The sequence below is a fragment of the Nerophis ophidion genome, linkage group LG14 (assembly GCF_033978795.1).
Source record: "Nerophis ophidion isolate RoL-2023_Sa linkage group LG14, RoL_Noph_v1.0, whole genome shotgun sequence".
Classification (NCBI taxonomy): Eukaryota; Metazoa; Chordata; class Actinopteri; order Syngnathiformes; family Syngnathidae; genus Nerophis; species Nerophis ophidion.
In genome coordinates, this window is record NC_084624.1 from 52,854,620 (window position 1) to 52,871,137 (window position 16,518).

Consider the following 16,518-nt stretch of genomic DNA (forward strand, 5'->3'; position numbering starts at 1 on the left):
GCAGGGGTTTGAACCTTGCACTCTTTGATTGGGAGATAGCAGCTCTAACCATTTAGCTATCCTTGGATGTCTTAGGGATAGAATTCGGGCCCCAATGACATATTTATTTTCGGACCTGTCTCAGTAAACTATGATATAAAACATTTACTCTTGCTGCTGGAACTTTCATAGTTACCGATGGACCTGGATGGGATTTGAACCCAGCCCCCTTTGATCTGTAGCTAGCTGTTTAACCATTCAGCTATCCTTGGATTTCTTCAGCCAAGATTTTGGGCCCCAATGACATATTTAATCGCGAATCTGTTTCAGTGCGCAATGATATAAAACATTTAATCTTGCTGTTGGAGCTTTCATAGTTACCATTGAACCTGGCAGGGATTTGAACCTTGCACTCTTTGATTGGGAGATAGCGGCGCTAACCATTTAGCTATCCTTGGATGTCTTAGGGATAGAATTCGGGCCCCAATGACATATTTATTTTCGGACCTGTCTCAGTAAACTGTGATGTAAAACATTTCCTCTTGCTGCTGGAACTTTCATAGTTACCGAAGGACCTGGATGGGATTTGAACCCAGCCCCCTTTGATCTGTAGCTAGCTGTTTAACCATTCAGCTATCCTTGGATTTCTTTACCCAAGATTTCGGGCCCCAATGACATATTTAATCGCGAATCTGTCTCAGTGCGCAATGATATAAAACATTTGCTCTTGCTGTTGGAGCTTTCATAGTTACCATTGAACCTGGCAGGGGTTTGAACCGTGCACTCTTTGATTGGGAGATAGCAGCTCTAACCATTTAGCTATCCTTGGATGTCTTAGGGATAGAATTCGGGCCCCAATGACATATTTATTTGCGGACCTGTCTCAGTAAACTATGATATAAAACATTCACTCTTGCTGCTGGAACTTTCAGAGTTACCGATGGACCTGGATGGGATTTGAACCCAGCCCCCTTTGATCTGTAGCTAGCTGTTTAACCATTCAGCTATCCTTGGATTTCTTCAGCCAAGATTTTGGGCCCCAATGAAATATTTAATCGCGAATCTGTCTCAGTGCGCAATGATATAAAACATTTGCTCTTGCTGCTGGAGCTTTCATAGTTACAGATGGACCTGACTGGGTTTTGAACCCCGTACTCTTTGATTGGGAGCTATCTGTTGTAACCACTCATCTATCGTTTGTCTACTTAGAGGAAGATTTCGGGCCCCAATGACATATTTAATTGAACACCTGTCTAACTTCTGAAAAAGAAACACTGAGTCCTCCCTGAGATTTGAACCCAGTTCCCCTTGATTGGTGGTCAACAGTGTTAACCACTCAGCTGTCCTGGGTCTTATTAAGCTGTGATTCGGAGCCCTAATGACAAATGTAATCAAGGATTTCTTTATCTCTTTTTTTCAAACAAAAATGCTTTGCTCTAATTAGGGTGTACTTGAATTAAAAAACCTTGAGAACCACTGCATTATCTGATCCAGTTCTGATCTGATGAGTTACATTTCTGTGTTGTAATTGGTGTATTATGCAACTCCAATGTTCATTTATTTAATTTAGCAGTTTTTTTTAATGTGGTGGCGTATTTGTCTTTTACGTCAAAAATGATTAATTAAATCAACTGGGTATGTATTGAGTTACATGTAAATGATGCTACTAGATAGATAGATGGATAGATAGATAGATAGTACTTTATTGATTCCTTCAGGAGAGTTCCTTCAGGAAAATTAAAACGTACTATGTACGTTCATAATATGGTTTTTCTCATTTCAGAAAGAAACAAGCCAGCATTAGTGACTTGGTACAAAGGAAGGTCTGCACACCACGGCAAGCGGCTGCACTGACTGATGCTATCCTGAATATGTTGCTAACTGACATGAAGCGACTATCAATAGTGGAGGATAAAGGTTTCAGACAAATGATTCACGTCCTCAACTCTGGTTACACTCTTCCTTCGAGGAACCATTTTACCAAACTGATGGAGAGGAAGTACGAGCAGATGTTCCAAGCAGTGTAGACTGACATGAAAGCCACCCAGAGCTAAATTGCTCTCACTACTGATGTGTGGACAAGTGTAGCCTACCTTGACAATACATGCCACTACATTGGAGAAGAATGGAACTGAAGTCAATCTGCCTTACCACCATGTCACTAGAGGAAAGACATTCAGCATCCAACATTGCAGAATGGTTGGAATAGGTAATAGCCAGGTTTGAAATTCCCCTAAGCAAAATAATTGCTATTGTGCAGGACAATGGTGCACTTTATAAAAAAACAAAACATTTTTGTAACTCTTGCCTTGTTTTATTTGGCAAGTCGAAAGGACGTGATGCCAGTATGCTGGTTTTTTAAATAAAGTATTGGAAAGGATAGAAATGTAGTTTGTCTCTTTCATCCGATTATTAATCTATTAATCGAAGTAATAATCGACAAATTAATCGATTATCAAATTAATCGTTAGTTGCAGCCCTAATATATATATATATATGTATATATATATATATATATACTGTATATGTATAACATTTTTTTTCCTTTACAGGCAGGAATATTTTTTTAATCCCTTTTTTTTTTCATAAGAATGATTTGATTAATCATTGCTGTGTAATGAAATGTTCTGAGTGCACCCTGAACCTGAGGAGGGTGAAATGCTTGTTTACTTAAAAAAACGTTTGACCCTCGAACGAACAATTTCCATTTGAATTTTCCTGGAATAAGTTGAGTTGTAACGTTTTGCTGGATTTCTTTACTAAATTCTCTTGCTTGCCCCCCCCCCCCGAGTTAGAATTCAGTGTGGGAAAAGTGTGGCGTCTTAAGTTTTAAGTTGAAATTGGTCACAAGGGGAAAGATCTCAGCGGGTAATGCATGATGTCATCACCAAGTGTGTGTGTGTGTGTGTGTGTTTGTGTGTGTGTGTTAAGAAATTTGAAGAGCTCTGTGGGTCATACATGCACACACACACACACACGCACACACACACACACACACACACACGCACTTACAGCGTGATGGTGGATAACTCTGACATCCTGCACGAATGTTGAACAGCCTGTGAGGGCTCACTGAAGCATTTCTGAGCACAGCTGCTACACGCCACAAACAAAGACAAGACAACAACACAACAAAGACTTTAGGGACACGGACGTGTTGTCGCACAAAAGCACACACACTCACACACACACACATACATACACACACACGTAGGTACAGATCATGCACCTAAAAAGTTCTACTAAAAAGGTGATATTCTTTACTGTATGCAAGGTGCATGTTTCTGTCATTTGTTTGCATATGAACATCATTTAGAGCAGACCTGGGCAAACTAAGGCCCGGGGGCCACATGCGGCCCATTAGGCTTCTCAATCTGGCCGGCCGGACATTCCCAAATAGTTGTTTTAGAGCAGGGGTCACCAATGCGGTGCCCGCAGGCACCAGTTCGCCCGTAAGGACCAGATGAGTCGCCCGCTGGCCTGTTCTAAAAATAGCTCAAATAGCAGCACTTACCAGTGAGATGCCTTTATTTTATTATTATTTTTTTATTTACTAGCAAGCTGGTCTTTGCTCGACATTTTTGATTCTAAGAGAGACAAAACTCAAACAGAATTTGAAAATCCAAGAAAATATTTTAAAGACTTGGTCTTCACATGTTTAAATAAATAAATTTATTTTTTTTACTTAGCTTCTTATAACTTTCAGAAAGACAATTTTTGAGAAAAAATACAACCTTAAAAATGATTTTAGGATTTTTAAACACATATACCTTTTTACCTTTTAAACTTCCTTCCTCTTCTTTCCTGACAATTTAAATCAATGTTCAAGTAAATTTATTTTTTTATTGTAAAGAATAATAAATACAGTTTTATTTATTTCTTCATTTTAGCTTCTGTTTTTTCGACGAAGAATATTTGTGAAATATTTCTTCAAACTTAAACTTCAAAAAAATTATTCTGGCAAATCTAGGAAATCTGTAAAAAGCAAATTTAAATCTTATTTCAAAGTCTTTTGAATTTTTTTTACAATTTTTGTTCTGGAAAATCTAGAAGAAATAATGATTTGTCTTTGTTAGAAATATAGCTTGGTCCAATTTGTTATATATTCTAACAGAGTGCAAATTAGATTTTAACCTATTTAAAACATGTCCCAAAATTCTAAAATTAATATTAATCAGGAAAAATTACTAATGATGTTCCATAAATAATTTTTTTAATTTTTTCAAAAAGATTCAAAGTAGTTAGTTTTTCTCTTCTTTTCTTTGGTTGAATTTTGAATTTTAAAGAGTAGAAATTGAAGATAAACTATGTTTCAAAATTAAATATTCACATTTTTTCCTGCTTTCTCCTCTTTTAAACCGTTCAATTAAGTGTTTTTTTTCATCATTTATTCTCTACAAAAAAGATTCCGTAGAAAGAAAAAAAATGACGGACAGAAACACCCATTTTTTAAAAATATTTATCTGTTTTTACATATATTTATTGTGAGAAATCATTAAGATGATCAGCGTTTCCACAAAGATAAATATCATTAATTATTAATAATAACATAGAGTTAAAGGGAAATTGAGCAAATTGGCTATTTCTAGCAATTTATTTAAGTGTGTATCAAACTCGCATTAATCAGTACCCAAGAAGTAGCTCTTGGTTTCAAAAAGGTTGCTGACCCCTGCTTTAGATGTTTAAGATGTAAAGTGTAGCTGCCACTCATCTTTTCTAATCACCCTAAGTCTTCAACTATACTAAGTATTTTGCATGATATAGTAGTTAGTATGCTCATCTAATTAGTTGCTATGGTAATTGATTGATTGATTGAAACTTTTATGAGTAGATTGCACAGTACAGTACATATTTCGTACAATTGACCACTAAATGGTAACACCCCAATAAGTTTTTCAAATTGTTTAAGTCATGGTACACGTTAATCAATTCATGGCACTTAATGTAAGATACAGCAGCTCAGACGAGGCACCAAGCAGTGTGGGTGGGGAACGTTTCCACAGAGTGTTTCCAGAGGCTGAAATGTGGGTGTCAGGGACAGACGTGGAAGGAGATTTTTACAACAAAGTTCTAAAGTTTAGTGATATATCACATTGTAGGTGTTATTCCGGTTTTTTTTTTACCTTTGTGATCATATTTTGCTGTATTTGTATATGTGGATGGAGAGGGGGTGTGACGTTCAAATGTTGTCAATATTCAGTGTTTTATCCTTCATAGTTAATATTGTAAATCCCACATTCTTTATTTTTGATTACATTCTGGGTGAAAAAAAAGAAAAAAAATGTGAAATTCCATTTTGTTTTTAAGGTCCATCATAACGTTTTAAGCATTCAATCAGACATTATTGAGAGGTTTTGTACTAATGTTCCTAAAAATAACACTGGCCCCCAGATACATTTTTTCCCTTTAAATTTGCTTTTCTTTCTCCTATGTCCCCCCCTCCCTTGTGGAGGGGGTCCGGTCCGATGACCATGGATGAAGTACTGACTGTCCAGAGTCGAGACCCAGGATGGACCGCTCGTCGGGACCCAGGATGGACCGCTCGCCTGTATCGGTTGGGGACATCTCTACGCTGCTGATCCGCTTGAGATGGTTTCCTGTGGACGGGACTCTCACTGCTGTGTTGGAGCCACTATGGATTGAACTTTCACAGTATCATGTTAGACCCGCTCGACATCCATTGCTTTCGGTCCCCTAGAGGGGTGGGGGGGGGGGGGGTTGCCCACATCTGAGGTCCTCTCCAAGGTTTCTCATAGTCAGCATTGTCACTGGCGTCCCACTGGATGTGAATTCTCCCTGCCCACTGGGTGTGAGTTTTCCTTGCCCTTTTGTGGGTTCTTCCGAGGATGTTGTAGTCGTAATGATTTGTGCAGTCCTTTGAGACATTTGTGATTTGGGGCTATATAAATAAACATTGATTGATTGATTGATAGTCAAAATAATTGCCCAGGCCTGATTTAGAGCATGAACCCTTTTCCTTTCGAATAAATCCAGACTAAATAACAATGTTTTAAAGCCCCAAGATGTTGACACCCCCTGAGGTGCGTTCACTTACAGGTAAATGCTGGATTCATTGCCGCCAATGTCCGGAGACTGAAGCTTCTGCACCAGGATGATGATGATTCCAATAAAGAGCACAAAATTGATCTAAAAAAAAAAAAAAGTGGAGAAAACATGACTTTAAAAAAGATGTTTTTTCAAAAGAAAACAAAGAAAGGTGTGCTACCATGATGGAGGCCACGACAGGTCCCTTGATCACCCACCAGAGGGCAGTGTTCTCATTTGTATCCCAGCATCTACAGGCGGAAGAAGCAACAACTTTTATTGTATTACTATTATTATTTCATTATTGATAATATATGATTATTTATATTTCTTTGTTTATGAAATATTTAGCTAAGTGCAAGTGTGTTTACCCAGTGTCGTGGAAATGGAGCCTGAGGACGGCCCAGACAGTTACACAAATAGTGGGAGTTCCTGGAAGAAATGATAGTCCAGCATTATAATATTAAGCATCATCATCATTATAATATACATTATCATATAACATTCTACCTAATTGAGGAATATATAATTCACAGACATTATATTAATAGATGTGTTGTTGTAGAGCAGGGGTCGGCAACCTAAAATGTTGAAAGAGCCATATTGGACCAAAAATACAGAAACAAATCTGTCTGGAGCCGCAAAAATAAAAATAAAAGCCATATTAGTTAGAGATAATGTCGCATGAGATATAAAGTGAATTAAGAGGACTTAAAGGAACTAAATGAGCTCAAATATAGCTACAAATGAGGCATAATGATGCAATATGTACATACAGCTAGCCTAAATAGCATGTTAGCATCGATTAGCTTGCAGTGACCAAATATGTCTGATTAGCTCTCCACACAAGTCGATAACGTCAACAAAACTCACCTTTGTGCATTCATGCACAACGTTAAAAGTTTGGTGGACAAAATGAGACGGAAAAAGAAGCGGCTTAAAACACGTCGGAGAGAGTTACACATGTAAAGCAGGGGTGTCAAACTCAAATACAGAGTGGGCCAAAATTTAAAAACTGAACAAAGCCGCGGGCCAAAGTTGAACAAATTAACCTTTTAATAGGACCTAAACAAGTTTTGCGTTGAATGGACTCCGGCTTATTAGTGATCCCCAAAGCCCAAAAAAAGTCTGCGGGCTATAGAGCTTTTTCATTTCGGGCTCCAGTACTCTGGAATGCCCTCCCGGTAACAGTTCGGGATGCTACCTCAGTAGAAGCATTTAAGTCTCACCTTAAAACTCATTTGTATACTCTAGCCTTTAAATAGACTCCCTTTTTAGACCAGTTGATCTGCCGTTTCTTTTCTTTTTCTTCTATGTCCCACTCTCCTTTGTGAAGGGAGTCCGGTCCGATCCGGTGGCCATGTACTGCTCGCCTGTGTATCGGCTGGGGACATCTCTGCGCTGCTGATCCGCCTCCGCTTGGGATGGTTTCCTGCTGGCTCCGCTGTGAACGGGACTCTCGCTGCTGTGTTGGATCCGCTTTGGACTGGACTCTCGCGACTGTGTTGGATCCATCTTTCACAGTATCATGTTTTCATATGTTCTCATAGTCATCAGTATCATCAGTATCACAGTATCATGTTCTCATAGTCATTATTGTCACCGACGTCCCACTGGGTGTGAGTTTTCCTTGCCCTTATGTGGGCCTACCGAGGATGTCGTGGTGGTTTGTGCAGCCCTTTGAGACACTAGTGATTTAGGGCTATATAAGTAAACATTGATTGATTGATTGAATATTGAACAAGCAAGGCTTATGTTACTTTATAGTGACTTGCAAAATGGAGTTTCAAATAATAATGATAATAATAATAATAATAAAAAAAATAGCAATGGCATATCAAATGAAATATGAATAAAAATGTAATGCCTCTTTTCTATTTGCAGCCCTCTGAGGTAAATATCAAAATAAACTTTGAACACTGACTTTTTGCAGTGTGTATAACACCGGTGGGACAGCTCTAATGTTAATTTGATATTGACTCAAGGGCCAAATTAAATTACACGACGGGCCAAACTTGGCCCACGGGCCAGAGTTTGACACCCATGATGTAAACAAACTACGGTGAGTTCAAGGACCGCCAAAATTAGTAGGACAAAACGGCGCTCGCCAAATACTCGAATCAGTGAAGCATGGTTAATGTAAATATTTTCGCTTTATAACTATTATGGAGGTTTGTGTCATGTTTGTCCTCCTACAGAAACTATATTAAAACAAAAAATATACATTTTTTACATTTTTTTCCTCTTATCTTTTTCCATTTTTCATACATTTTTGAAAAAGCTCCCGAGAGCCACTAGGGTGGCGCTAAAGAGCCGCAGGTTGCCGGCCCCTCGTAAAAATGAGTATCAAAATAAATGGAATTAAAAATATCAATCAATCAATCAATCAATGTTTACTTATATAGCCCTAAATCACTAGTGTCTCAAAGGGCTGCACAAACCACCACGACATCCTCGGTAGGCCCACATAAGGGCAAGGAAAACTCACACCCAGTGGGACGTCGGTGACAATGATGACTATGAGAACCTTAGAGAGGAGGAAAGCAATGGATGTCGAGCGGGTCTAACATGATACTGTGAAAGTTCAATCCACAATGGATCCAACACAGTCGCGAGAGTCCAGTCCAAAGCGGATCCAACACAGCAGCGAGAGTCCCGTTCACAGCGGAGCCAGCAGGAAACCATCCCAAGCGGAGGCGGATCAGCAGCGCAGAGATGTCCCCAGCCGATACACAGGCGAGCAGTACATGGCCACCGGATCGGACCGGACCCCCTCCACAAGGGAGAGTGGGACATAGAAGAAAAAGAAAAGAAACGGCAGATCAACTGGTCTAAAAAGGGAGTCTATTTAAAGGCTAGAGTATACAAATGAGTTTTAAGGTGAGACTTAAATGCTTCTACTGAGGTAGCATCTCGAACTGTTACCGGGAGGGCATTCCAGAGTACTGGAGCCCGAACGGAAAACGCTCTATAGCCCGCAGACTTTTTTTGGGCTTTGGGAGTCACTAACAAGCCGGAGTCCTTTGAACGCAGATTTCTTGCCGGGACATATGGTACAATACAATCGGCAAGATAGGATGGAGCTAGACCGTGTAGTATTTTATACGTAAGTAGTAAAACCTTAAAGTCACATCTTAAGTGCACAGGAAGCCAGTGCAGGTGAGCCAGTATAGGTATATATGTATGTATATATGTATATAAAGGTATATACAGTATAGGTATATATGTATGTATATATGTATATAAAGGTATATACAGTATAGGTATATATGTATGTATATATGTATATAAAGGTATATACAGTACAGGTATATATGTATGTATATATGTATATAAAGGTATATACAGTACAGGCGTAATGTGATCAAACTTTCTTGTTCTTGTCAAAAGTCTAGCAGCCGCATTTTGTACCAACTGTAATCTTTTAATGCTAGACATGGGGAGACCCGAAAATAATAAGTTACAGTAAAATTAAAGCAGGATTGACGAGTTCATATTAGATCAGATCAATGACTTGCGGTGTTAGAAGCGCTCGCTACAAATTGTAGACAAATGTATTTCTCAACTACAGAATGTTTCATAATGGACATCTTTATGTGCTCAACACCTCAATCATTGGTATGTTTTCATCAACAAAACCATTATTTGTATCACTCCATCTTATCTATCTTGTCTTTTAACAAAAAAACAAGGAAGTCACAATCTCCGTTCTTCAATTTGTCATCCCCCAAAGTAAGAACTGAACTGGGCAAGAAATTATTTAGGTTTTCAGCAGCGAAGGCTTGGAATAACCTACAATAGAATATTCAACTTCAAACCCTTGTTACATTAAATGAGTTTAAAGCTTCTGTGAAAGGATTGCAGTCTGTATGCACATGTGTCGTATGAGCAAGTTTTAATGTTGTAAATGTGATGTTTTATGTGTTGTTTACTGTTTTTAATGTAAACTTGCTGCTGCCCTCTTGGCCAGGTCTCCCTTGGAAAAGAGATCTTTGATCTCAATGGGATTTTACCTGGTTAAATAAATAAATGAATAATTATAAAAGCATCTAAATTAGAAAAATGTTGTAAAAATGATATATCCTAAAAAAAAAAGTGTCATCTTTTTTTTTTTCAAAAAGAGACAAAATAAAAGTCAAATCACACAGTTTCAAAAACAAAATAAGAGCAAACTGACAGACCCAGCCAATGATGGTCTGCCAGTAGAAGTATTACTCATTATTAAAATGAATAAATAAAAAGCTAACGGTGTACCAGTAGAAGTATTACTAATTATTAAAACATTAATAATAAATAAAAACTTTGACTGACTCCAGCCAACAATGGTGTACCAGTAGAAGTATTACTCATTATTAAAACATTAATAATAAATACAAACCTAACTGACCCCAGCCAACAATGATGTACCAGTAGAAGTATTACTAATTATTAAAACATTAATAATAAATAAAACCCTTGACTGACCCCAGCCAACAATGGTGTACTTGTAGAAGTATTACTCATTATTAAAACATTAATAATAAATACAAACCTAACTGACCCCAGCCAACAATGATGTACCAGTAGAAGTATTACTAATTATTAAAACATTAATAATAAATAAAAACTTTGACTGACCCTAGCCAAGAATGGTGTACCAGTAGAAGTATTACTCATTATTAAAACATAAATAATAAATAAAAACCTTGACTGACCCCAGCCAACAATGGTGTACCAGTAGAAGTATTACTAATTATTAAAACATAAATAATAAATAAAAACCTTGACTGACCCCAGCCAACAATAGTGTACCAGTAGAAGTATTACTAATTATTAAAACATTAATAATAAATAAAAACCTTGACTGACCCCAGCCAACAATGGTGTACCAGTAGAAGTATTACTCATTATTAAAACATTAATAATAAATAAAAACCTTGACTGACCCCAGCCAACAATGGTGTACCAGTAGAAGTATTACTCATTATTAAAATAAATAAATAAAAAGCTAACGGTGTACCGGAAGAAGTATTACTAACTATTAAAACTTTAATAATAAATAAAAACCTTGACTGACCACAAACTTAAGTGACCCCAGCCTACAATGGTGTACCAGTAGAAGTATTACTCATTATTAAAACATTAATAATAAATAAAAAACCTTGACTGACCCCAGCCAACAATGATGTACCAGTAGAAGTATTACTAATTATTAAAACATTAATAATAAATAAAACCCTTGACTGACCCCAGCCAACAATGGTGTACTTGTAGAAGTATTACTCATTATTAAAACATTAATAATAAATAAAACCCTTGACTGACCCCAGCCAACAATGGTGTACCAGTAGAAGTATTACTAATTATTAAAACATTAATAATAAATAAAAAACTGGACCGACCCCAGCCAACAATGGTGTACCAGTAGAAGTATTACTCATTATTAAAACATTAATAATAAATAAAACCCTTGACTGACCCCAGCCAACAATGGTGTACCAGTAGAAGTATTACTCATTATTAAAACATTAATAATAAATAAAACCCTTGACTGACCCCAGCCAACAATGGTGTACCAGTAGAAGTATTACTCATTATTAAAACATTAATAATAAATAAAAACCTTGACTGACCCCAGCCAACAATGGTGTACCAGTAGAAGTATTACTCATTATTAAAACATTAATAATAAATAAAACCCTTGACTGACCCCAGCCAACAATGGTGTACCAGTAGAAGTATTACTCATTATTAAAATAAATAAATAAAAAGCTAACGGTGTACCAGAAGAAGTATTACTAACTATTAAAACTTTAATAATAGATAAAAACCTTGACTGACCCCAGCCAACAATGGTGTACCAGTAGAAGTTTTACTAATTATTAAAACATTAATAATAAATAAAAACTTTGACTGACCCCAGCCAACAATAGTGTACCAGTAGAAGTATTACTCATTATTAAAATAAATAAATAAAAAGCTAACGGTGTACCAGAAGAAGTATTACTAATTATTAAAACATTAATAATAAATAAAAAACTTGACTGACCCCAGCCAACAATAGCGTACTAGTAGAAGTATTACTAATTATTAAAACATTAATAATAAATACAAACTTAACTGACCCCAGCCAACAATAGCGTACTAGTAGAAGTATTACTCATTATTAAAACATTAATAATAAATAAAAAACTTGACTGACCCCAGCCAACAATGGTGTACCAGTAGAAGTATTACTCATTATTAAAACATTAATAATAAATAAAACCCTTGACTGACCCCAGCCAACAATGGTGTACCAGTAGAAGTATTACTCATTATTAAAACATTAATAATAAATAAAAAACTTGACTGACCCCAGCCAACAATGGTGTACCAGTAGAAGTATTAATAATTATTAAAACATTAATAATAAATAAAACCCTCGACTGACCCCAGCCAACAATGGTGTACCAGTAGAAGTATCTCCTCTCAGGAAAGAAAGTCTCCACCAGCAGAGTGAAGAGGTAAAGGCCTTCAATGAAGAGCCAAAAGTAATTGGACATGACGCAGTAGTGGAAGAAAACCATCACAGCTTTACACGCCACCTGCAGGACGACACAAGAACTGCCTCAATTAAGCATCATCTCATAACAATTTAATAATACAGTAATCAATACCTTCAAATCAAACACGTTTCAGGTATTTTAGTGGCAGCTTTATAACTCAAAATATTTACTCAGCTTTTATTTAAAAAATTTTTTGAACGCAACAAAAATGGTTCAAGTGACAAGTTAACCTAGTCAGTTGCCATGGCAACACGGCACGTGTTCCTGTAGAGCATGGACGCATTTTTGAGCATTTTAAATATGCAATACACTATGAAATTATAATAGATAAATTATATCAATGTAATGATATTTCAAAATTAATATTGCAATGTATTACATCATTTTTTCATTGAGCAACTTTGAATTGTAATCAGAGTATTATTTAGTCGTATTATTTTCAATGTTCTAATGTATTGTACCGTTAAATTATTTCATAGCCATAACACATTGTTTGCAATGTATTTTTAAAATGTTTCTGCACTTTTTTATTTACATAAATTATACAGCTAAATCATTCTGTACATAAAAAATATATATATTTTAAAAAAAAAATCAACAATGGGATGTATTACAATTGTTTTTAATAATTGTTTTTAAATTGCCATATGTTACAGTTGAATGGTTTTGATAATGATTATAAAAATTAAAACAATCAAAACTGTAATGTATAAAAACAATGATAATCGCAAACTGTAATTTCCATATATATCGCTGTTGAATGTTTTTAATTGTAATAATTGTAATAGTAAAGTATTGCAAGAGCTTATATTTTGTAATATGTTTTTTATTTCAATATATAATAAAGTATTACAATATATTTGTTATTATACGGGCATATTTTCTTTATAATTATAACAATAATGATTGTTATTATTGCGATATGTAACATTATTTTTGTTGTTACAACTGTTCATTTACAAATAGTTTTATTAGTGCTTTTATGAAGATGGATGCAAATGCACCCGAGTGCGTGTGTGTGTGTGCGTGCGTGTGTATGTGTGTGTGTGTGTGTGTGTGTGTGTGTGTATGTGTGTGTGCATGTGTGTGTTTGTCATGCAACTACATGGCCGTCATGATTCCAGTGTCAGGGGTGCAGTTGCCATGGTGACACGGACTAAAGCAGAGTCAGCATTGACATGTTAATGTTATTGCAGCAGCGTTTCATTAGCACACCATCATTAATTAACTGGATTCATCACGGCTGCTTATTGTTTAGCAGCAAAAGAAACAATTGAAATCAGCTTGACGATTTTTATTAAATTAAAAAAAAACAACAAAAAAAAACATGTACAAACCTCGTTTCCATATGAGTTGGGAAATTGTGTTAGATGTGAATATAAGAGCGGGTATTTGTGGCGACTGACCGTGTGGACAAAGCAGTGGTCGCTGTCCTCTTGTGCGTACAAAACTCCGTCCTTGATGAAGACGGAGATGGCTCTCAGCATGAAGGACACAAAGAGGTTCATGTGGATAAAGTTTCTGGTGCAGTGGAGCTTCCTGGTGCAGAAAACAGTTCATTAACTTCCTCATAACCTGTACTGCTTATTAAGTTGACATACACCATATTGCCCAAAAAAATTTGGCCAGATGAGAATCAGGTGTCCTAATCACTTGGCCCGGTGTATCAAATCAAGCACTTAGGCAAGGAGACTGTTTCTACAAACATTTGTGAAAGAATGTGCCGCTCTCAGTGATTTCCAGCGTGGAACTGTCACAGGATGCCACCTGTGCAACAAATCCAGTCGTGAAATGTCCTCGCTCCTAAATATTCCAAAGTCTATTTTATTATAAGAAAAGTGAAGAGTTTGGGAACAACAGCAACTCAGCCACCAAGTGGTAGGCCAGGTAAACTGACAGAGAGGTCAGCATAGTGGAAAGACTTTCTGCACAGTCAGTTGCTACAGAGCTCCAAACTTCATGGGACAATTCCAATTAGCCCACATACAGTACGTAGAGCGCTTCATGGAATGGGTTTCCATGGCTGAGCAACTGCATCTAAGCCGGGGGTAGGGAACCTATGGCCCTAGAGCCAGATGTGGCTCTTTTGATGACTGCATCTGGCTCTCGGATAAATAAATGGGTTATAAATGGGTTGTACTTGTATAGCGCTTTTCTACCTTCAAGGTACTCAAAGCGCTTTGACACTACTTCCACATTTACCCATTCACACACACATTCACACACTGATGGAGGGAGCTGCCATGCAAGGCGCCAACCAGCACCCATCAGGAGCAAGGGTGAAGTGTCTTGCTCAGGACACAACGGACATGACAAGGTTGGTACTAGGTGGGAATTGAACCAGAGACGCCCGGGTTGCGCACGGCCACTCTCCCACTGCGCCACGCCGTCCCTAAATCTGAGCTGACATTGCTTAACAGGATAAGTAATGAATAATTCCACTTGTAATCATAGGGTTAAAAATAACATTACAAATATAAAACATTCTCATGCATTGTTATGTTCAAGAAGTTGCGTTAATGGTAAGAAGTAATTTATTTATTATTGGTTAGTGTTGGGCTTGCCCTCCTGGGGATTCTTCAGACCACCAAGGACCGACATGAGAGCCTGTTTTAGGGTAAAATATTGTTGTTGTTTTTTAATTAGTCTCTCAGTTGCTTTCCAGCAACTGTCTTTTTCTCTTTCGTCCTCACTCGCGCTCTGGCTCCAGCCCCAACCCTGTCTCTCATCCTGGCTGCTGCTTATAACAGAGCGACAGGTGATTAGATAAAAAGGCCCAGGTGGGCCATCTACGCACCTGTCGCTGATTTGGAGGCCGGTCCTGGCACACCCCGCTTTGCTGCAGGCCACGCCCCCTCCACAGTTAGCTTCAGAATAACTTTTTTTTTTTTTTGAAGTGAATTTTATATTTATATAGCGCTTTTCTCTAGTGACTCAAAGCGTTTTGCATAGTGAAACCCAATATCTAAGTTACATTTAAACCAGTGTGGGTGGCACTGGAAGCAGGTGGGTAAAGTGTCTTGCCCAAGGACACAACGGCAGTGACTAGGATGGCGGAAGCGGGAATCGAACCTGCAACCCTCAAGTTGCTGGCACGGCCGCTCTACCAACCGAGCTATACCGCTATTACAAAGAATAAGAGACCTATTATACTCTGGAAATCAATCAATCAATCAATGTTTACTTATATAGCCCTAAATCACTAGTGTCTCAAAGGGCTGCACAAACCACCACGACATCCTCGGTAGAAATGTTGGTCTTACTTAAAAATGCACGCGTTTAGTTGTGTTCAGTGTTAAAAAAAATATTATATGGCTCTTAGGGAAATACATTTTAAAATATTTGGCTTCTTGAATCTCTCAGCCAAAAAGGTTCCCGACCCCTGATCTAAGCCATACATCAGCAAGTTTAATGCAAAGCGTGGGATGCAGTAGTGTAAAGGACATCACCACTGGACTCTAGAGCAGCGAAGACGCCTTCTCTGGACTGATGAAGCACACTTTTCCATCTGGCAATCTGACTGACCAGTCTGAGTTTGGAGGTTGCCTGGAGAACGTTACATTTCGGACGACATTGTACCGAGGGTGAAATTTGGTGGAGGAGGAATTATGGTGTGGGGTTGTTTTTCTGGAGTTAGTTCCAGTGAAAGGAACTTTGAATGCTCCAGGATACCAAAATGGACAATTCCATGGGATGGCACTGAGTAAAGGCAGGTGGCCAAATACTTCTGGCAATATAGTGTATTTAATGAGAATCAACGTGAGAAAACAATTGTTTTCAGGAGTTTGCCATGGAGAAATAAGCTCCGCCTCTTCCTGCTCCTTTTCAGACATGTGCTACCATGCGAGCAGGTGAACTCACCTGAACCTGCAGAGAATAACCATGGCGGTGGTGAGCGACACCAGGGAGGTGCTGTAGCCCACAGTGTACAGCGCCTTGACTGATGCGTAGTACATGTCCTATGCAG

General features: G+C 37.7%; 1 protein-coding gene across 3 annotated transcripts in view; it reads right to left on the reverse strand.

Moving 5' to 3' along the window:
• LOC133568856 (pituitary adenylate cyclase-activating polypeptide type I receptor-like) overlaps nucleotides 1-16,518 on the reverse strand; it is a 72,853-nt gene that overhangs the window by 20,590 nt on the left and 35,745 nt on the right. For 2 of the 3 annotated variants that reach the window (XM_061921033.1, XM_061921034.1), the window contains 7 exons: nucleotides 16,413-16,510; nucleotides 13,958-14,090; nucleotides 12,437-12,590; nucleotides 6,396-6,456; nucleotides 6,206-6,275; nucleotides 6,035-6,126; nucleotides 2,992-3,075 (listed from right to left, as the gene is read on the reverse strand). In XM_061921033.1, the coding sequence (XP_061777017.1) occupies nucleotides 2,992-3,075; nucleotides 6,035-6,126; nucleotides 6,206-6,275; nucleotides 6,396-6,456; nucleotides 12,437-12,590; nucleotides 13,958-14,090; nucleotides 16,413-16,510 (692 nt within the window). The remainder of the gene's footprint in view (nucleotides 1-2,991; nucleotides 3,076-6,034; nucleotides 6,127-6,205; nucleotides 6,276-6,395; nucleotides 6,457-12,436; nucleotides 12,591-13,957; nucleotides 14,091-16,412; nucleotides 16,511-16,518) is intronic. The other variant, XM_061921035.1, reaches the window with a different exon arrangement.